Here is a 22,468-nt window from a genome sequence, read left to right as displayed (position 1 = left end):
GCTCCCTACCCTCTTTAAACAACTTGTGCCACTCAAATACTGTGGAACGGCTTAAGGCAGTGTCCCCATAAGCCTGCTTGATCATATCGAGGGTCTCAGTTGCCGTCTTCCCGAGTTTCGCACAAAACTTCACAGAATAACGTTGCTTTAAATTCAGATTCATTTTGTTTTTCGACGCGGACAAAAAACTTGCTTCACTAAAAACGGTGTCCTCACTCAACTACAGCCCGCAGGCGACTGAGGTTGGTGTCGGTCTGTTGCTAAGAGCCCCCTCCACCTTACCCTGACAGGCAGACCCCCCTCCACCGCTCCGTTCGCGCCAGAGAAAATCAGTCCTACCACTTTTGGGTGCGATCCTGGATATATATATATATATATATATATATATATATATATATATATATATATATATATATATATATATATATATATATATATATATATATATATATATAATATATATATATATATATATATATGTATATATATCTGCTGTGTATTTACGTACATGTATACTCAGGGATTGGATATCTGGTGCATTTTGTGGATATCCATTGAGTATATTGTACTGTACTGTCTGGGTATCAGTCATTCGCTATTTTTTATTGTTATTTGCTAAATTTTTACCCTGAAACTGCCACCATATTTTAAGATTTGCCTCAGAGTTAGTTTTAGGACTGTAAAAGTGAAATATTTTCTGAAATTTTGCCCAGAGAATTTTGGATAGGATTTCGGTATAAGTAAGATTTAAAAAAGCAGCCTCCACCGTGCTTCATGTGAAAATTCTTGTTTAACGGCTGATGGTGGTTACTCATCAGCATTTAATATTTCATTCAACCATCTGTATTCAATGCAAACCCCAAATTTAACCTTAATCTCACAAGTTTAGTGGAGCTCGGTCCTTTTTCTGTACTAACATTCTGTTTACCATAATAGATCTAATAACCAGAATATTTCACCCTTTGAGTTTAACATAGAATGTCTTAAGGCATCACTCAGGATTTGAACCCAGAACCTTTCAATCAGTGGTCCTCTCCTCAATGAACAAAAATATCGCATCAATTTATAATGCAGAGATGTGAAAATGCACTGAAAAATGCTTCATCAACATTGCTTCATTTAATGAAGTTGTGAAATAAAAATAATTTAAAATTGGTTGCAGTTCATCAAGGCTGTTTTAATAGTCATAACAGCAGTTGACTTGCTACACTCTACCATTGACAACAGCTCAGTGAATATGTATCCTGTCGACTACATGGCCCCATTTCTCAAGATTATATCATTTGTAAGCAACATTGATTGGTGTTAATATTATTATTGACATATTATTGTTAGTGCATAAAAGGTATGTTTAATTTTATGTTCAAATAATAATTGCTGTTTCTAGGCCTTTGCTGGTGGGTTATTGTTTATTAATCTCAAAAAAGGTCAACGCTCTTCTGGATTGCTCTTCCTATTTTGGCTTCTCTTCTGTGTGTTTGAAGCAGTTCAGTTGAGGGGACACATCCTGGAAATAACTGTTGATGTGAGTTTTAAATAAACACCTGAAAACATTATTAATGCTTAATGGCAGAGAAATTAATCTGTTAAGATAAAGTCACTGAACTAATGGCTGGGTGATTAATTCAGTAAAAAAAATAAACATTACAAAATAAGTCCAACGAAGGGAATAACTTGCCTGGTGCAAGTTACTTGGAAGGTCTGCATTCAAAACTCTGGATTGTAACGTTTTTTTCCTGGAAATTATAATCCATTTCACATCACAAATTATTGCTAGTATTATATAATACTTAAATGCCTTAGTTCTCTGTAGCACAAGGAAAACAGGACTACCTATGTTATTACTTTCCATTTTGACCAAATGCACATATATTAGGTGATAATAATAATCATTATTTTTAAGGGCATTTATAAAAAATAAAGGCATTTAAATTTATCTATTAATTAACTGATTAATAATCCATACAATCAATTTAATATAGCGGTAAAATTACAATTGATAGACAATCAATGGGCATGGATCCTGAAGAAAGAAAATCCAATTGTCATTCAAGCTCATACTGAGCATTTTTGGCATATTTTAAGCCAAGACTTTGATGAAGGTTGATGAATTGAGGCAATTGTAATGGCTATGCATACAAAATAATAGTATTCTTAGATTTTTTTCCAGATCATTTGCTGTTAATATTTCTGATGTGTTTTTGGCCATCTTTTTCAGTCATCACGTGGATCATCATTTTCTTTCATTTTATTCATACCATATTACTCCCTCTTACTTGCAACTTTATTTCTTAATTGCTTTGCTGATGCACCTCCAAATACTCTTCACTATCCTCCTGGAAAGGTTTGTTCATCTAGTTTTACTTTCTGTTGGTAATGTTTGTTTTCTCAATTTGGTATTTAATGCACCGTTACTTGAATTTCTTATTACTAGAATCCCAGCCCGGGGAAAGGATCATCATTTTTATCTCACCTACTCTTTTCCTGGTATGATTCATTTTCTTGGAAGGGATTTCATAAAACTCTCGAAGCAAATGATCTTTGGACAGTGGATCCTGAAGATTCAACGAAAGAAGTAGTCACAGATTTCCTGAGCCATTGGGAAAACAGCAAGAAGAAAGTAGTTCAGTAAGTGTTTCACATAATTTCATCTTATAATAATTTGAAATAAAACAAACATGCTTAGTCGCCAAATTAAATGCTAATCTAATGTTTTCGGTTGAGTTCTATTAATGAGTAATTTGGTTGATTACATTATTACAGGTGTCTGCAACTAAATCAAAATAGCCACCAGGATAAAACACATTGACAAATGCATTTTTGATATGGCATTCAGGGTACACCATTGTGCTGCAAATGTAGGCTTATAACAAATTTAATTTTGCTAATGTATGCCAAAGATAATTCCCTCAGAAGATGCCTTGGCTTGGACAGTGTGAAAATAACTTTACATATGGTTGAATTTTAACCATATTTTAAATTAGTGTATTCTAGTTATATTGTGCCAAATGGGATTAGGTAAAGATTGGGTGTACAAAAATTAGAATATTCCCTATTTTAAAATGGGAATTCTTCTTCCTACTCTTTTTAATTATTGTCTTAAGTGCACAATAATGAATTTCAAGTAAATATGATAACTTAAAGCTCATTACATTTAAGCCTGATAGAAATAGTAATAATCAGGGAACATTTCACGATAATATTAAAGTATAACTGTAGGTAGCCAATTTCAGGGTAGTAAGTAACTATAAAATTTAGTCATTAAATGTTTAATGTAAAATAATGGAGTAAAAATACAATGAAGAGATTAAATAATTGAAAATGCATCGTTATTATGGTACCATTTCATGTACTCTAGAGATGAAAATCATTATGGATTGGATGATAGAATAGCCAAGCAAACACAGCCCCTTAAAGCACCAGAACACATCACACATGTACAGAAATCACATTTAGAATGTAACATTTTTGTCTTTTATCTCTCACAAGACACATTACTCCTGTCATCAATGGTATACTAGAATTATGCTTTGCTGGAAATGCCTACACCACTGTTGGAAGTATACTGAGTACTGGATCATGATTGGTTATGTGCTGATGAATAGATTTTCATTATCAAACTTTATGGTCAATCAAAATATTTAACTACCAAAGAGATAAAACCCTTTTAACTTTTCTCCTGCCAATTCATTAAATACTTTTTTTGCAGGGCCATTGGGCCTAAATCATCATTCAAGAAAACCCCAGAAAGTGTGCACTTTGGTCAAGCCAAGCATAAAAAGAAACAAGTATCACTTGTACCTGCAATTTTTAAGGCATTTGGGTCTACATTTTTCTTTGGCTCATTCCTGAAACTAATTTGTGATTTATTAACTTTTGTAAATCCACAACTCTTGAGGTAAATATGAAATAAATTTTTAATCTCAGTTATTATTATTTTAAAATATTTCATTGCATAATTTTACAGAGGTAAACCATATTGGCCAACCAGGTAAATCGCTTGCAGGTCAACTCAAAGGTCCAAATTCTACTTCATGAATGTTATGTTACCACATAAGGCATTTTTCAGGTTGAAATTGTCATTACCTCAGTCATCAAAATGGCATAAAAACAACTTCAATACCCATTATTGTGTCACAGAACAAGAATTAAATGCCTGCTAGTGTTTACTAGTCAAATAATGAAATATAGAGATAGCATTAAGGTGTACCTACACAGCTGGCCATCTGATTGGATGAAAAGATTTGGTGAGCCCTAAGGTCATTTTGAAAAATCAGTTCGTCTATTAAATGGTAACCATTAAAAGATAATACACAAAGTTCTATTGTCATTAGTATGAATTCGTTATTTATTTGGTTTAAGAGGCATTTAAATATCTTTTGAAAGCTTTTTTGCTCAAGTTAAACTGGAGACATAATATTCAGTATTTTTATTTTCAGAGCACTCATAGATTTTGTGGCAGGGGAAGAACCAATGTGGAAGGGGTACTTGTATGCCGGTTTAATGTTTCTTACATCTGTCATCCAGACTCTAATTTTATCACAATATTTTTATAGAATGACCCTAGTGGGTATGAGAACCAGGACTGCATTGATTGCAGCAGTATATAGGAAGGTTAGTTTTTGTTCATACATTTCTTTTTTTCAAGCCAGATATATTTTAATTTCTATGAAATAATTTGCCTTCAAGAGGGGCATAACAGTCTATAGTTTAGTGTTGTATTTCAAATAACGCTATCACATTTTTCTGAACTAATAATTTGTCTTTACTAAGGTTTAAGCTGTGCATTATTACAGTAATTCATTACAATACAAATCAATGTAAATTATCAATTAATTTAATGCAATATAATTACTCAAATTAAGGAAATGGCTAAGGAAAGAATACAATGCCAATTTCAAATTGAGGTTTGTATAAATGATGTTTTTGGAGCAGGTATTGAAACAGTGCCTTTTTGCAATTTTAATTGAAAAAGGTCCCTTTCACTACTATATAGCTTCTATTGAAGTGAGCCAAGTGGATCAATCAATCTTTAGCTGTTTTTAGATTCTCATTATCACTCACAGAAGTTTACCAACCATAGAGCACATACAGCACAAGCAATGATGATGTTTCACAAAGATAGCACTTTCATATTTCCTCTTAGCATTTTACATTTATCCTATGCCCAATACTATCTAATCAATCACCAATGAAAAAAGTTCAGGTGAGAAAATTCTTGCACTAATGCTATTGGTTATATGTTTGGGATATGACTGACAATGAGTTATCTTTTCCTTTCCTTGAAGAAGGAGTCCTACATTAAGTTGGTTGACTTATGGGGTTACATCGGTCTCTGTGAACCAAAATTTTTAATAAGCTGAGCAATTCAGGAATAAGATGTTGCCTCCAAATTTATTATAGCTGATACAGGTATTCATATTGACTATTGACATAGCAAAAAAAGGTCTTTTGAAGTCAGTTAAGTTTTATGCATGAAATGAATAGCAGAAACACGATACCTTCATAATGTAGGTATGCTCATAACTTTTCAAAAGTTAAATGTTTAGTATTGTGTAACTTAATGAGGAAAATTAGGAAATAAACAATCTTAATGAATCATGGTACTAGCTAATGGCTTTGAGTTTCACTGCAAACATTTTTATTTATCAATCCTCATGAGCAACCAAGACTTATGCTTTTGATCAGAGAATGTTTTTAACTTAAAATTACATAATATGTTCAGTCAAAAGTTCCTTTAAAGCCCCCTAAATCTCAGAATGCAAGAGGAAGCCTCAGGAGCTTAACTGGCAAAAGCACTCAGTTAGACATCAAGGGATCCAGGTTCAAATTCCCATCAAGGTGAATGATTTTTACACTCTGAAATTGTTGCATTGTAATGCACATTTAGTGGATGGCTCCATTAGAAGTTACTGTCTTGGCATCTCCCAGAATTTCTTGGAAGATACTGTAAATTAAATGTGTTTAAGTTGAACATATCAAGCATTAATAAATGACCTTATTTTGCATTATCTATGCTCATGAAAATGACTTTCTATCTACCTCTTATTTTGAGTTTGCTAATATGGTTATAATATTTCAAATATTAATACTTCGATGGTTTTCCAGTGACTTCAGTGATTAAAGATATTTTTGAAGCTCAGTTTCATCAGTACTCCTGTCAGAGTAATCTAGAGCCAATGTAATTTTTTTGTTCAAGTTTTCTGTCACTTTACATAGGGCTTGTTGTATAGGCAGAGTCACTGCAGTTGTTTATTAAATAAAATGCATTCTCTTTGTCTGTTGGTCTATGCCTTGCATTGAAAATGTGCTGTAAAATGTAGAAAAGCATTGTATATTGTCAAATGCAGAAGGAACCATCTTCTCTGATCAAATTTCTTAATGTTTTGGAAAAAGAAGTGGTGATGGCCTTGCCCTTCACCAGCCAAGCTAGGAGATACTGTGTGAGATTCCCAGAGAACTGCTGTCCAATGATTTGTATCTACATGGAAGTGACCCAAAAACCATAGTCATCTTCATATCCCCAAGTAAAACTACTTTGTTATTGTAGCTACTTCAAATAAATATTAATGTGATATCTATTACTTAGGCGTTGCTGATGTCTAATGCTGCCAGAAGGGAGTCAACTATTGGAGAAATTGTGAATCTCATGTCAGTTGATGCCCAGCGTTTTACAGAGTTGACTTCATACATAAATATGATTTGGTCAGCACCGCTACAACTCATTCTGGCCTTCTACTTCTTGTGGCAAACTTTAGGTATGTTTTTGATGGAAAATTACCATTCTTATGAAGGGGAAATTTTAATATATACTTATGTATTTGGTAAAAGCATATTTTAGCCTCATCTAAAAGAAGCATACATGTAGTTTCAAGGCTCCACAGATCAGAAAAATACTTTTATGTGGTCTGTGCAATAAATGTGCAAACTGGTGCAATCTTGCGGCCATGATGCAGGCTATAGCCCCGCCTACTTGCAGTGCTACTTGCCTGAGACCCAATGAGTCATATGTGCTTAGCAGATGGTCAAGCTGTGCGTATGGTGCCAGTTTTGTCAGTTTCTGTTGTCCTTGTTTTTACTGTTTGTCGAAAATGGAAATTAACGAAATCACGGAGCAACGAATCAGCATCAAGTTTTTTGATAAAGTGCAGTAAAAGTCATCAAGAAATTACTGGAATGCTGACAGCTGATAATGCTCTGGAGAAAATATCTGTTTTCAAGTGGATTAAGCGTTTTAAAGATTGTCGACAAGACACCACAGATGATTCAAGGCCAGGACAACCTTCAACCACCTGTGTTGATCGTCGAAAAAGTGTCTGAATGATAGCTGATGAACTGAATTTAGGAAAATCATCAGTGCACATTATTTTAAGCAAACATGATGGATGGATCCTTCACCATGACAATGCACCTGCACATTCAGCATTGATTGTTCACCAGATTCTGGCAAAACATTCAATCACCACCCTTGATCATCCTCCGTATTCTCCAGATCTCGGCCCCTGGGACTTTTTCCTATTCCAAACATGCAAAAATGTGATGAGGGGACATCACTGGAAAGAAGTGGACACAATAAAGCAAGAAACGATGAGAAAACTAAAAAGCCTAACTGCTGAGGACTTCCAAAGGTGCTTTAAACAGCGGAAAAGAAGATGAAATAAGGGCATAGCAACTAATGGAGAGTACTTTGAAGGGTACAAAATCGGTGTAAACTTAATTTCATGAAAAAAAGTTTTTGTGGCCTCAGTTCATGTATTTATTGGACAGTGAAGCATGTATCCGCCATCAAATTTAGACAAAGGTAGCTCAATATCACCTTAGTGTTCAAATGAAGGAATAATAAAAAAAAACTTCCCAAACTCATGGAAAAAGTTAATAAGATTAAAAAATTCATGAATGAAGATTTTCCGTCATCTTCCCATCAGGATTTTTTTAAATAGGTAATTGATACTCCATTAATGTATCTGCAGGTGTAACGCAGTGACCTAATTTCCAAATTTAAAATCATGATACTCAAGAGTCATTCATAGAAGTAATGGAATACCTCTTAAAACATCAAGAGAGAGTTTTTCTCAGATTTTGCATCTTTGTGGTGTTCAATTGCATGCAAGACTTAAGAGAAACAGGAAAAAATTAATGGAGTTTGTGTGCACATAAAGAGTCCATTAGCTGGTGTCTATGAAGATCACAAATCATCTTGTACATTGGAGGGTAAGATGGTTGTGCTGACTCACTTGGATCACCTGTGTTGTGGATATTAAAAGGCAAATGTTGTTAAAATTTCATTAACCTGTGATGTGAAATGATGAAAGCTCAAGTGAGGAACCCATCTTGAAATAATTTCTGGTGAGGATAGAATTTTTAGGGTCCTTTCAATATTGTGGAGGCTCTATCTCAATGAAGAACATAGCTAAAACACTCTTGAACCATCATCGCACATGGTCCATAATTTAACAAAAATAATGAAAAATAACAGTAGTCTCATTGTTTTGTTGAATGTTATGAGAAAAAGTATTCTTAATTTTAAAAAATTTTCTTTTTGGAGACCCCATTGACTCATCTTTTCTTTGAATATGTTTATGTTCATCGATACCATTTATTTATTACCCGACAAAATTTAAATTGAAATAAAATATGTTTACAAATTTTATAATAGATAAGAAGAATATATTATGTTAATAACTATTTGTAAAAATTGTGAAAAAATTTGGGCAGAGAATATCTTATATATGTTGACTAGTTATACTTAATTTCTATCCCATGAGACTATACATGGCATTTACTTAAGTTTAAATATTCCCAATCATGCAGAAAATCTAATAGAATGGAAAATAATGATAGTAAAATATTTACAATTACCACTTTAAATGATATCTTGAGTATTTCTGAAGTATGAGTTGCAATTGCTAAATTGACTCATAAATTTGGCATGCATTATGTTTGCTTCTGCAGAAAAAAATTAAATTTCAAGACAAATGAAATATGAAAAAAATAGTAATCACAAAGATCTGTCTGACCCTAGTGGATAATGATACATTTTTCCAATCAGAACTCAATATTATCAGTTTATTTTAAAATAGTGCCATGTGCAACACCTCTTTCCCTAGATGCTAAAAATTACAGGTTATCCATTTGAACCATTTGATGGCATTATACTTTTGGATCAATAGAATACAACTCACAGGTTCCTTTCCAAACATCATCTTTATTGATAGAAGTAACAGGGAAATACATAACAGGAGGTGGCTCAAGCTAGGAGCTTAGTAAGCATGATGACACTTTCTATGCTGAAACTCTGCTTGCTAAATTGAAGGAAAATGCACACTTTTTATGGTAACTGGCAAATTATATAGGTAACAGTTGAGTGGAGTTAATAATGGACTTCAGCTTGGCAAAAAGTAAATGTGTGAATTGGTTTAAAACGATTTATTTTAGTCCACCCAGGCTGCTTCTAGCTCTTGCTTTTTTGCATAGAATTAATCCATTATTTAAAGAACAAACTGTATTAGTATTAGTAGACTGTATTATGATTAGTACCTTACTCTGAGTCCATCTGCTTGTATATTCCTTCTAGACAAGTTTGACCTGCTGAGGATGAGTTTACTTATACACCCTATTTATTTTCATTGAATTTTCACTTATAAAACATGGCATTTAATTACAGGTCCTTCAGTTCTTGCTGGTTTAACTGTGATGATAGTCCTGATCCCTCTTAATGGAGCTATTGGTAGCTGCTTGAAGTCCCTACAGATAAAGCAAATGAAAAATAAAGACCAAAGAGTGATGCTTATGAATGAAATTTTCAGTGGGATGAAGGTAAAGAAAATATATTTGGGTATGTACACCAAATTTTTGCAGGCATTATTCTTTGTCCATTTATTCATTCCGAGCTCATGAAGATTGTTATGATCCCTATTAAGAAATTTTAAGTTTACTAACTTTTCCTTCATTCATTACAGGGTGTGTTTCAAAAGTTATGTTTTTTAAAGTAATTTATTGAGCAGATTTGCACAAACACTTAGAATTCTTCAAAGTACTATCCTTGAGCCTCTACACATTTTTCCTGTGACTCTGCCATGACTGATACATGCCCTGCAAGGCGTCTTTGGTGACCTCTCGCAAGGCCTTCATCACGGCTGATTGAATCTCTTCTGTGGACAAAAAATGGGTTCCTTTCAGAGCTGCCTTAATCTGAGGGAACAAATAGAAGTCTGCTGGAGCAACATCAGGACTATAGGGAGGGTTGGGTAGCATTGGCACCTGGTGTTTGGCTAGGAACTCACTGACTCGTAGTGCATTGGGGCAAGGTGCGTTGTCATGATGCAGTTGCCCAATAGCAGTCATGTCTATTCTCGTCCTGATGACCCTTTTTCGTAGTCTTTCCAGTATATCCATATAGTAGGCAGCATTATCTGTATATCCTTGAGGAACACTCCTTATGGACCTCTCCTTTAATGTCAAAAAAGACAATGAGCATTGCAATGCAACAATTTCAGAGTGTAAAAATCATTCGCCTTGACTGGGATCCAAACCCAGATCCCTCAATATCCGGTCGAGTGCTTTAGCCACTTTAGCTATTGAGGCGTCCTCTTAAACTCTGAATCCCAGTCAAGGCGAATGATTTTTACACTCTGAAATCATTGCATTGGAATGCACATTAGGGGATGACTCCGTTAAAGTTACTGTTTCGGCATCTTTCGCAGTTTCTTTGGAATTTGAAAATGAGCATTATTTTCAATTTTGATTTGCTCATTCTTGCCTTTTTGGGCTAGGGGCACTGGTTGGTGTGTCACTCAGAGCTTCGGCGTTTTGTTTCTGAGTTGTATTAAAAAACTCAGGTTTCATCACCAGTGATAAAGTTGTCCAAAGAATCAGGTTCATTTTCAATACGTTGCAAAAAATCACTTGACATTTCCGCTCTGTTGGTCTTTCATGACACAGTCAGTGCAAAGGTTTACAATGACTAACATCCTACTGCTTACACAGCTTAGAAAGCAAAGGGATTGGTTTCATGACAAAGCTTAGCGTCCCCCCCCCCACCTACTCCAAGTAACTTAATCCCAATTTGACCAATAGGAGCGGCGTGATAAATTTAATCGCATTACTTTTGGAACGCACCCTGCATTTCAATGCATCCTTCAGGTTGATACATATATATAATATGCTTCAAATCTCCATTAAGAAAAGCAGTTGTTACATTGCAATGATTAATATCTCACATTGTCTTAACTGGCGAAGCAAACAGAATTCTTAGAGATGAACCTTTAACCACAAGAGAAAAGGTTTCTTTATAATCACTTAATACTTGGGATTGAATCCTTTAACAACCAGTCTGGCTGTTATCATTTGACTTTTTTAATTGAAATGCCCATTTACATGCAACAATTTTAGCATCTGTAGGTATATCAACAAATTCCCAGACTTAGTTTTCTCTAACTGACTTGAGTTCCTCATGTGTGGTGTTTTCCCAACATTTCCAATAAGATCTGGTCATGGCATCCTAAAGAATAACAGGATTATCATCACAACTCAAAATTAAATACACAACATAATTATTATATGCGATGAGTAGACAAAATTCTCTCTTGCACCTCTCAGAAATAAACCATTCCTGTGAGTCACTCCTGTGGCTGCTCAACACATAGGAGTATGTGTGATTCAGTGACAATGTCATTCAAATTAATGTTTTCAGGACCAAATCAAACATTAGGTGCTCTGAGAATACTTTTCAGGTTCTCAGGATCAGTGAGCCAAAAACTTTTTTTTATTTATAATAATCTATGAAAACATGTTGTTTTGATTTAGGATCCCACTTCTTTCAGAGTTCTTAAGTATTGGACTGACATTCAAAAATCTTGAAATGGCTAATGTCTACCTCCTGCCCCATTAATAATTCAACTTGGATCACTCCAAATGAATAATTGAGTTCTCTGATCTTTAGATGATTTGCAGTTGAGCAAGCTTCAGCCCAATGAACTGTGGCCAGAGTCCATTAGCATTCAACAACCTTTTTCACAAATGGTTATCCGTGCTCTCTCAGCTCTTCCATTTTGCTCAGATGTCTATGGAACTGTTAGTTGATACTCGATTTTCTGCCTCATTTGAAGTACATAGTCCTTGTGCATTTATTTTACATTTTTACATACATACATTTACAAGTATTTCCATTGTCAGTGCATAAGATTTTTATCCTTTACCCTGGAGTTTTCTCTACCTTTGCTTTAAAAACATAATTTCTCAGGCACCTCTTCTTTGGTCACCAAAAAATATGAAAAGCTTTTCCGAGTGTAGTCAACTACAAAGAATTTTATCCATTGCAGTCATATGCAAGTCCCCTAAGCCCCTGTGCCACAACTGCTGCACATAATCTACACTTCAGCATGAAATGTAGAATCTACTAATGCTGAGTGCACATTCTCTATCTTGTACATCCTAATAACTTTGGATCTAACAATGAGTGGATTACACTGGATCTGCACCTGAGGCTCTGGAGCACTCTTTCAAACTATGGGGCCAAACATAATAAGCATATCTTTCTCACTAATCTGTGACATTGACAATGAATGTGCAGCCAACTTTGGTTCATAGTGTATTTGATAGCATATAAGATTTATCCTCATTTCAGTGAGGCACTCACAAGAAAAATGTTTAAACAGTGTGTACAAGGGCATGACATCCCACCAACTTAAGTTACAGTTCCTTGTTAATTCAAAGAGAGTTAACTTATTCTTTCAACAGATTGTAGCAGTTGAAGATCCAAATCTTCCAGGATACCTTCCTTATGGGTCCATTATCTAGGATGACAGTTTTACAGTATCAACAGAATGAGGACTTTGTTGTATTTTTCTTCTTTGGATGGAATACCATGTTGTACACTTCACCAGTTGCATAACCCCAAAGATTTTGATTCTTCAATAGGCTTTTCTTGGCAAATTTTCTATCATTATAGTCATCGGAATTGTAACTTGTCAGCAGCTTATCCTTGAATCTGCATCTGAGCCATTATAATCGTTTAAGTTCAACGGCTTTTTTCCTAAAATTAAGAGCCAAAAACACAATGCTGTTTACATGTTTAAACACAAAATCCAAAATCACAATGGTGACTGCATCATTATAGGCCCATAACCAATTTATACTTTGACATATTAAAGAGTCTCTTATCATGGAGCTGTAGAATGCTATAAATATAAGGTACCATAACATAATGGGGTTTTATTTACCATGCACATGCATTAATATAAAAATCTAATAAGAGAAATACTGCAACATGATGTATTGAATATATCAATCAGAAACTGAATAATAAATCATTAATTAGCGAATGCAAAACATGTTCCAATAAAAAAAGAACAATAATGACATTTTATTAGACATGTATTAGTATTGCTGTTTTTATAAATAAAAAAAATTAGACAATCCACTTCTCTTCTTGGGAGTGTCATCAGGAGAATGGAAAGATATTAATTTACTTCCACTCCATTATATAGACTCCAGTGCAAACAGCATTTTGCAATATTAAAAACTTAAGTTATACAAAGAGTTCAGTTTATTATATTGAATCCAACGAGATTTAAAATCTGTTTTGTGTCTAAAATAAGTGGTGACATTTCCAATGGATTAATCTGTGCCTTCTTTTAATATTTTTGATTGCCTTGCAGGTCCTTAAATTATATGCTTGGGAACCACCTTTCGTGCAGAAAATTCTGACTATACGAAACAAGGAAATGAAAACATTAAGACAGGCTGCTTATCTTTATGCAGGGACAGATTTTATGTGGTCCTGTGCCCCATTTCTGGTATGTTGGGTGAAACTAGGGTAAAGATAATTAACATAAATACTGTCATTTTTTTACACTTAAATGCTTGATTCATATTTCAGTCAGTTCTATACTCCCTTTTTGAGCAGCATTAAGGTTTTTATCCAGCAATATTCCTTATAAGAAAGTCAATAATAAGTTGTTTTATTCGTTGTAATTACTGACTTTTTATTAGCAGTCTTGTAAAACATTTCCTTCCTTCAGTCTTGTAAAACATTTCCTCAGGATAATGGATTAATTTTTCTGAGATACCCAAATATGTCTTCTTTTGTGAGATTTTCAGACTTTATATAGGTATTTACTTGCTCAAAAATCTTTCTCTCTCCCCATGAACAAGCACTTTGATATGGCAAAAGTAATGATGAATTCTAGTGACCCCTTAGAGCTGTCCTGGGGGAAGGAATGGTGATGTGTAATGGAGTGTTCCTCGCGGTAGGAGGAATGGTAATTCTTCCCACCAAACCAGCTCTTTCTTGTAGCTTCTTAATTCCTTTGGCAAAGAATTTTTTTCCACCTAAGGCATCTTTGAGTAGTCCAAACAAGGGAAAATCAAATGGTGCAAGGTCTGGACTGTACATGGGATGAGGTAAGACTTTCCAACCCAATTCTTGAAGTTATCATGGGTCACATGAGGGTGGACGTTGAGCTGAAAAAAGACTCCATTTCCAAGAGTCCACAGCAGTTGCTACTGATTGCTGGTTTAAGTTTGTGTTCCAGCATCTCAGAGTAGTAGTGGCTATTCATAGCTTGCTGATCTTCAAAGAAATCATGGTGGACTGGGCCCTGTGAGTCCCAAAAGATGGTCAGCATCACTTTACCCATGGAGGGATGAAACTTGAATTTTTTGCAAATGAGAGACCTGGTGGTTTTCCACCCCATACTCTGTCTTTTGGTCTCAGGATCATAGTGATGGATCCAGACCTTGTTGTAAATCAATATTCTTTCAAAAAATACATCTCCTTCAATCAAAATTTTTTGCTTTAAGTCTTGACTAACGGAAAGTCTTGATTCTTGATGAGCATCAGTAACCTGCCTGGGAACCCATCTCACACACGCTTTTCTGTACTTTAAATGGTTATGAATGATATTGTGAACAGTTCCAACACTTACTTGAACTTCCTAAGCTATCATTTGAACAGTAATTCTTCTGTTATTTCAAATAAGTCCATCAATCTACAATTCCAACGAGGATGGAAGGAAGAAGAAAGAAAGCAATCTACAAGTCAATTTTTTGTGCACAAGATGCACCTACCAAGGTCTTAAGAACATGGTACTTATTTTGTACAAAAAAAATCCTTCTTTCCTGAAATATAATATGTGTTTAGTAACCTTTAAGAGTAAGTTAAGATATTTTGTATTCAAAAGAATTTTTTATAGTGCGAATGAATACCTGTCTTTTAATCAATGAATGTGTCTGTATTCAGCTTGAATTGCATCCTCATGTTTCCATTGTATTAAATACATATAGGTATATTCTGCATTGATGAAACCTACAGGGTTCGTCCGGAAAATAAGTGTACTGACTCCTGGGCTGGGCGCGCCACTCCAGGCGCGCCCAGCACCGCTCTGACGGGCTGGGATTGGAGGGGGGTATGTTGGCAAGCGACGCTGAAAAAGGCAGTCGGCTCTGAGCTGTGGTGTAGTGAGGAGCTCTGTTAACGCGAACCTCCACGCTCGACCCACGTCACGGAACGCGATGCCGAAGTTTTTGGAGCAGCGTTATTCCATCAAATTTGCGGTAAAGCTTGGGAAATCGTCTACCGAAACTGTCAGTATGATTAACCAGGCTTACGGGGAGTCAGCCATGTCCAGAAACATGATCTTTCGGTGGCACAAGATGTTCGTGGAGGGCAGAGAAGAGGTCGACGACGAGTCTTCGAGAGGTTCCCGATGATGCCTTCGCGGGAGCGTTCCAGGAATGGGAACGCCGCTGGAACAAGTGTATCGACTCACAAGGGTCCTATTTTGAGGAATATTAGCTTAAGATATGTAAAAGTGTAATAAATTTTTTTTCCTGAGCTCAGTACACTTATTTTCCGGACGAACCCTGTATACCATATGGTCTGCTGGTGAATAAATTATGATATGACAGAATGAATAGATTGGGTGGAAGAATGAGTAGATTGGAAAGATAGGCTACTTCACCAAAACTTGTACATGTCTTAGACTGCTCAGGTGAATGTTATGGATGTAGAGTCAAGATGAATAGTGTAAGGAAGGGGATTAAGACAGGAGTGCCCATTACCACCAGTGCTTTTCAGTGTATATTTACAGGAAACGGTGAAAGAGGCATGGGAGAACTTAAGACAGGATTGAAAGTCAGCAGACCATTCATAAAATCAGTATACTTTGCTCTAGTTGGCCACATCATTGCATCGAGCTCCTGTTAGGCCACTCAGGCAAGGGTTAGAGTTATTACTCAGGGCACTAGGAAATCAGTGTGATAATGTAGCCTAAGTTTATTCATTTTATCTTTTTAAGTGGCTGTTTTTAGCCTATTTTTCTAAGTTTGTTAAGGTTTATGTATGAAATATGTACAACATATTTTCAGAGTTGTAATATGGCTCTATGAATGGATGAAAAATATAGAAAAAACATATTTTTATGTTAATTAAAAGAGAATATCTAGTTATTATAAACTATGCTTTTTGCCATAAGACTGATGATGGCTAAAAATTACTTGCTGATGCCAAACTTGTCCAAGTGGGTGAATCTTAACTTCCCAAGGTAATTTCTTAAATGATTTTCATACTTATACTCTATCCTTATAGGTATCCATTGTGACATTTGCCACTTATGTACTGATAGATGAAAACAATGTGCTGGATGCTTCAAAGGCATTTGTCTCCCTCACTTTATTCCATGCTATGCACATGCCGCTAGTTGTAATTCCACAACTAATTATCTTTATGGTGCAGGTAAGGAAAAAGTATATAATAGTGAATTATTTGGAATATTTTTCACCATTGTGAATAAGTTGTACTGGGTACATAATGATGAGGGACTAATGGGTGATTAGGTGGTGAAGTTTTGCATCCAGCTCCCCATTATGTCACTTGTTAGAGTTTGTTCTATTAGTTTGGGAGCTAGTTAATTTGTATGGCAACAAAAGGTGAGGGCCAAGCCCTTGAAATATTATGTGTTTAAATAATGGCAACTCAGCCATTCTTGCAAGTTCAGTACCCAACATGTCCAGACTGACTCAGCTGGCTTGGAGAAGAATCATGTAATTTTGTGATTAACAGCTGCATTCAAGCCATTGTATTGTTTGTCTTCAGATGGTTTAATAGCATAATCAAACAGCTAAGTTCAATCAAGTCTGGATACTATATTGCTTACTAAGAGATTAACAACTATACTGATTATCCATAATTTTTAGTAATCTTTTGATGCCTTCCCCTCACTTATTTATAAACTACTACGATTTTTCTATATTTTAGGTAAAAGTCTCAGTGCACAGACTGAACAAGTATATGAATTCTGGGGAACTTGACCCAACCTGTGTGAGTCATGACAAATCTGAAAGTAAGTAATTTTTTTAAGTATACTTTGTGTTTTTTAGATTACTTGTAAATATGAACATAGGTCTAACTCCTTACAGCTCTTAATGAAAATACCTTTGTGATACAAATCCATAACATTTGTATTTCATTTACTTGCTCAGAGTTTTATTTATGTTTACATGGTACTTCTGTGGAAAATTTTTATATCAAAGTTTTCAATATTTTATGAGTTACTTCTAAGATATCAAGATTGGGGCTTCTACCCTTTAGATGACCCAGTTGTAGTTGAAAACGGCACTTTTACTTGGAACCTTGACGATAGGCCTGTTTTGGAAAATATCAATTTACATGTGAGAAGAGGTGGGCTACTTGCTGTTGTTGGAAGTGTTGGCTCAGGAAAATCTTCATTGATATCAGCAATACTTGGAGAAATGGAAAAAATCTCTGGAAGAATAAACACCCAGGTATTATTTATATCAAATGCCTCATTTTCAAAGTCCTTACTAACCAAGTGAATGTTTCAATGTTGCAAGCTCAAATGCATGTACTATTCTATTTTATGCTACTATGGCTATCATCACATTAATGAGAGGATTGTGTTTTGAAAATCATTTATATTTTTAAGTCTCTTCAAAATACAATACTATTATTAAAGCCATCCAACCTCTGTTAATGCCTTTTAATGATCATTATCATTATAAATTAATATAGCATACAACCTAGTGAGATAGGTACCTAGACTGTTAACAACCAATTAAACATATTCAGCTTTTCTCAATTATGAGTCTTTTCAGGGAACAACAGCTTATGTGCCTCAACAAGCCTGGATCCAAAATGCGACTTTACGAAATAACATTATATTTGGAAAAGAATTTAGGAGCCAAGCATATAAGCATATCCTAAGTTCATGTGCCTTAAAGCTGGACATTGACATGCTGCCAGCCGGAGATCAAACTGAGATTGGTGAAAAGGTTAATAGTTGTACTTTTCCTCTGTGATAGCTTTATTTTATTCAGTAAGTATTCTTGTTAGTTATTATTCAAAAGGTTATAATGAAGTCTGTGAGTGAAAGCTGTTTTTTTATTCTTTAGAAAATCTATTTCAATATCTGTTTTAACGGTCTTTTTGATATGTATATTTACATTTCTAAAAAAGGAAAAACAAAATGTGATCACAAAAATTTCCAGTAAAAATTTTAATTTCTATGCCTTGAGTTTAGATAATTTGCAGTCTACTGAATACAGTCAAATATTAATCTCTAAATAACTATGAAAAAATAACCTGAAGGACTAATGTAATGGGAATTAAATAAGGATTATTAATTGCAACTGAAAGAATGTATAGTTGGAAATGTCTTACTTTCATGCTATATATTTAAATACATATTTAATAAATGGACTGAAATTCATTCATGATTTTAGCATTCTATTATGCTGCTATAACCTGGGTGAAAGTTTAAAAATACATACTCTCTTATTTTATGAGCATCATTTAATTACCTACTTTTTATGGATGTCTTATTGATCATTTCATGAGATATTAATGATAAAATTAGGTACATACATATAATATTCATCGAGGCAATCAATGATTTTTTTCACCTCAGACTGAAATTGTCCTTTTGACTAAACTTTCAGGGGATTAACCTTAGTGGAGGTCAGAAGCAGCGAGTGAGTTTGGCAAGAGCAGTTTATCATGACGCTGATATGTACTTACTGGATGACCCTTTAAGTGCAGTTGATAGCCATGTTGGAAAACACATTTTCGAAAATGTGATTGGTCCTAAAGGATGTCTAAGTAATAAGGTAACATTTAAGTACCATTATTCATATATTTTACATTTATTATCTATAATAATATAGTTTTACTTGTCTTCTCATAAGCGTTTTCCCTTGTGAAATGTCATTAGATTTTGGATTGTTATGCACCAACATTTCATTGCTTGGTTGCATTCAAAACCTGAATATTTGATAGACTTTCATGAGGATTAAAGATCTTGGGAATTGCATTGAATAAACTGAAAATTAAAGCTGAAGTCCCATAAAATAAATCAATTGACCATTTCTGTACTATTTTTTCATTAAGGTAATGAAAGTAATCTGGTATTGCTGTTATCATACTTGCATTAGACATTTGAGATTTCATGTTTTTTTGATGAGTTTTGATTTAGTTATTGTTGCAAGATGCTTCTTCATGTCTAATTTTCTCAAAGAGTTTTATCAGATTTGAAGCTTGTATTCAAGTATTTTTGGGAGATACTGGAATATTATTATTATTACTTTTTATTAGCCCAGATATCACAATACAAAAATACCAGGTGGGTGGTGTATGTACATGATATAAGGCATGCCAAAAAGGAGCAAAGACACAGGCTCAATTAAGATACATAAAAGAAATGATTCACAGTTACATAATGTTGGGCACAAATCCATGGACATTGGCTGTAACATGCACATGAAATATTAATTCAGAAAAATCATTGATCACCGACATGAATCAGACCAAGACCATTGCTATAAACTAAAAGTATGAACTTACTGGTTGGGAATATTGCTGAGATATTCATCAACCGAGTAGAATATATAACACTGTAGATATCTTTTTAATTTATTCATGAATGCAGCAGTTCCCTTAGTATCCTTTATACATTTGGGTATTTTGATATATAATCTGATACCCATTTCATTGAGTCCTAATTTCAATGCTTTAGTTCTCATATTTTCATAATGGATATTGTGCCTTCCTCTAGCATATTTATTTATTTATTTGCCTGAGGATCTGGGTACATTCATGTTCCAAGATATACGGCACGTCAAAGATCTTAACATAAAATACAATACATTGTTACATATTCAGAAACTCATCAATAGTGTAGAATAAGTGTAGTATGAAAAAGTCCCTCACTTTGAATTTAAAGGTGGACATTTTTTCTATGCTCTTGATAACCAGAGGAAGGTTATTATACAATAAGAGTCCCATGTTATGGGGGAAAAAGTAGACTTGCAAGTTCTGATGAAGTTCACATGTAGATGACTGCAGGTCCTGGTATAATGATTGTGAATGCTACACTAACTAGCTAGCGTAATGATGATGATAGGCAGAGATAGGAGAATAGTTGCTAATGTTATTTTTTATATGTAGAATTAAAAGCATAATGTAGGTGAATGGGAGTGGTAGCAAATTTAATTCATGGAAAATAGGCCTTGATTGGACGTTGTGAGGTTTCCTGGGTATTATTTTAATAGCTTTATTTTGCATTTTAAAGATGGTTTGAGAAATAGTAGCTGATCCCCATAATATTACACTATAGGTTATATTTAAATAAATTTCCTCATAGTATAAAATGAGTAGTACAGTTTTACTTGTAGTTTCATACAGGTGTCTTGATTAATAGCAAGTTGAACTGAGCTTATGTTGAAGGGCTTTTACCTGCATATCCCAAGAGATATTTGCATACAGAGAAATACCTAAAAATTTACATTCCATCAGCTCAATTGATCAATCATTAATTTTTACGAGCAGATCATCTTTAACTGTTCACCACTTGTTTATTGTAAGTGTGACAGGCTTTGATTTTTCCAAAAGGCTGGGATATGTTTGTGTTGATATTATTACATTAGTGTCGTCAGAATACAACACTGGTATTATTCCTTCATAATTCTGTAAGCAGTTGATTAGGTCATTGATATATATCCAAAAAAGGAGTGGCCCAAGGCCTTGTGGAATTCCTTTGTTAACTTCATAAGCTTCAGATGAATATTTTGACCCATCTACTGACAAAACTACTTTCGGAGTGTGATTCTTAATAATTCTTTTTCAGACTCGTATTTTGGTCACCCATGGAATCACATACCTACCGAATGTTGATCAAATAGTTGTGATGAAAGATGGCAAAATCAGTGAACATGGTACTTATGAGGAACTTCTTCAAAAGAAGGGAGCATTTGCAGAATTTCTTATACATCATCTACAAGAAGTGGGCGAAGATGAATGCATTGCTGAGGAAGGTACTGCCACTATGCACAATAAAAGCTATATCTCTTTTTTCAAACTCAGTCAATATGGAACCCTAACTTTTGATCCATATCATTAATATTATTTTATAATAATTTCAAAAAACGAATCTCTGCCATAGGTGAATAAAAATACTTCTTACGAATGAGTATGAATAATAAAATAAACTCTGGCTTTCATAAAGTAATTCAACCCAGCATGCCATGGTTCCAACCGCTTACTGTTTTCATAGGCATTTGATGAGAACCTTGAGACTTAATATGGCATCCCCTATTCATTAAAATTAGAGTGGTTTTCTATGCATGCCTTCTAGAGCCAAAATATAATAACGGAAAGAGTTCTTTTATGCAACAATTTCAAGATGTAAAAATCACCTTTGTATTTGACCGTTCGTATCCTGATCAATACAATTGATTTTTACACTTTGAAATACGAGGGTCATCCGGAAAGTAGTACCCGTTCGTGAAATAAAGACACAAAAGTAAATATTAACAAACATAAAAAATTTTATTTGAAAGAGGATACTTTAAACTACTTCTCAACATAATCTCCAAGCAAATTAAGGCATTTGTCATAACGTGTGACAAGTTTCTGTATTCCTGCTGCATAGTCCTTCGCCGCCAGCTCATTGAGATACGCGAGGGACCCATCTTGCACAAATTTTTGCATAATGCAGATGGTGTTTAACAATTTCATGAACAATTGTTCGAGAAACATTGGGAAAATGCTCACAGATGTCATCAATTGTGACGCGCCGATCGTTCCTCACGAATTCGTCAACTGAGCTCACCAGTTGGTCTGTAATGACAGACGGTCTCCCCGAACGCTCATCGTCGTGTGTGTTCCCCCTCCCCATGTTGAAGTTGCGACACCACCGCCGAACAGACGACTCGTCCATTACATTGTCTCCATACACCTCCTTTAATTGGCGATGAATATCACATGGGCGAACGTTTCTTGCATTGAGGAATTTAATCACTGCCCTCACTTCACAACTGGCGGCGTTCTCAATTTTTTTAAACATTGTAAACAATCACAGAAACAACACAGGCAATGCTAGCGTCACGCAACTTGGCTCAGAGAAGGCAGACAAGCCACTGAAGCTATCTGACCTCGTCCAGCGGCTACTCGCGT

General features: G+C 34.8%; 1 protein-coding gene across 1 annotated transcript in view; it reads left to right on the top strand.

Moving 5' to 3' along the window:
- Positions 1-22,468, top strand: part of LOC139700339 (multidrug resistance-associated protein 1-like) — a 46,994-nt gene that overhangs the window by 4,629 nt on the left and 19,897 nt on the right. The window contains exons 2-16 of the mRNA XM_071598979.1: positions 1,163-1,285; positions 1,388-1,525; positions 2,219-2,344; positions 2,435-2,628; positions 3,710-3,898; positions 4,440-4,614; positions 6,590-6,758; positions 9,665-9,816; positions 13,659-13,796; positions 16,589-16,735; positions 17,258-17,342; positions 17,591-17,784; positions 18,115-18,291; positions 18,958-19,125; positions 21,141-21,327. Coding sequence (XP_071455080.1) covers positions 1,163-1,285; positions 1,388-1,525; positions 2,219-2,344; positions 2,435-2,628; positions 3,710-3,898; positions 4,440-4,614; positions 6,590-6,758; positions 9,665-9,816; positions 13,659-13,796; positions 16,589-16,735; positions 17,258-17,342; positions 17,591-17,784; positions 18,115-18,291; positions 18,958-19,125; positions 21,141-21,327 — 2,362 coding nt within the window. The remainder of the gene's footprint in view (positions 1-1,162; positions 1,286-1,387; positions 1,526-2,218; positions 2,345-2,434; positions 2,629-3,709; positions 3,899-4,439; positions 4,615-6,589; positions 6,759-9,664; positions 9,817-13,658; positions 13,797-16,588; positions 16,736-17,257; positions 17,343-17,590; positions 17,785-18,114; positions 18,292-18,957; positions 19,126-21,140; positions 21,328-22,468) is intronic.

This window comes from Hetaerina americana, unplaced genomic scaffold (genome assembly GCF_022747635.1).
Source record: "Hetaerina americana unplaced genomic scaffold, ioHetAmer1.1.p SCAF_10, whole genome shotgun sequence".
Taxonomy (NCBI): Eukaryota; Metazoa; Arthropoda; class Insecta; order Odonata; family Calopterygidae; genus Hetaerina; species Hetaerina americana.
This window is presented reverse-complemented; position numbering and strand designations above follow the sequence as displayed.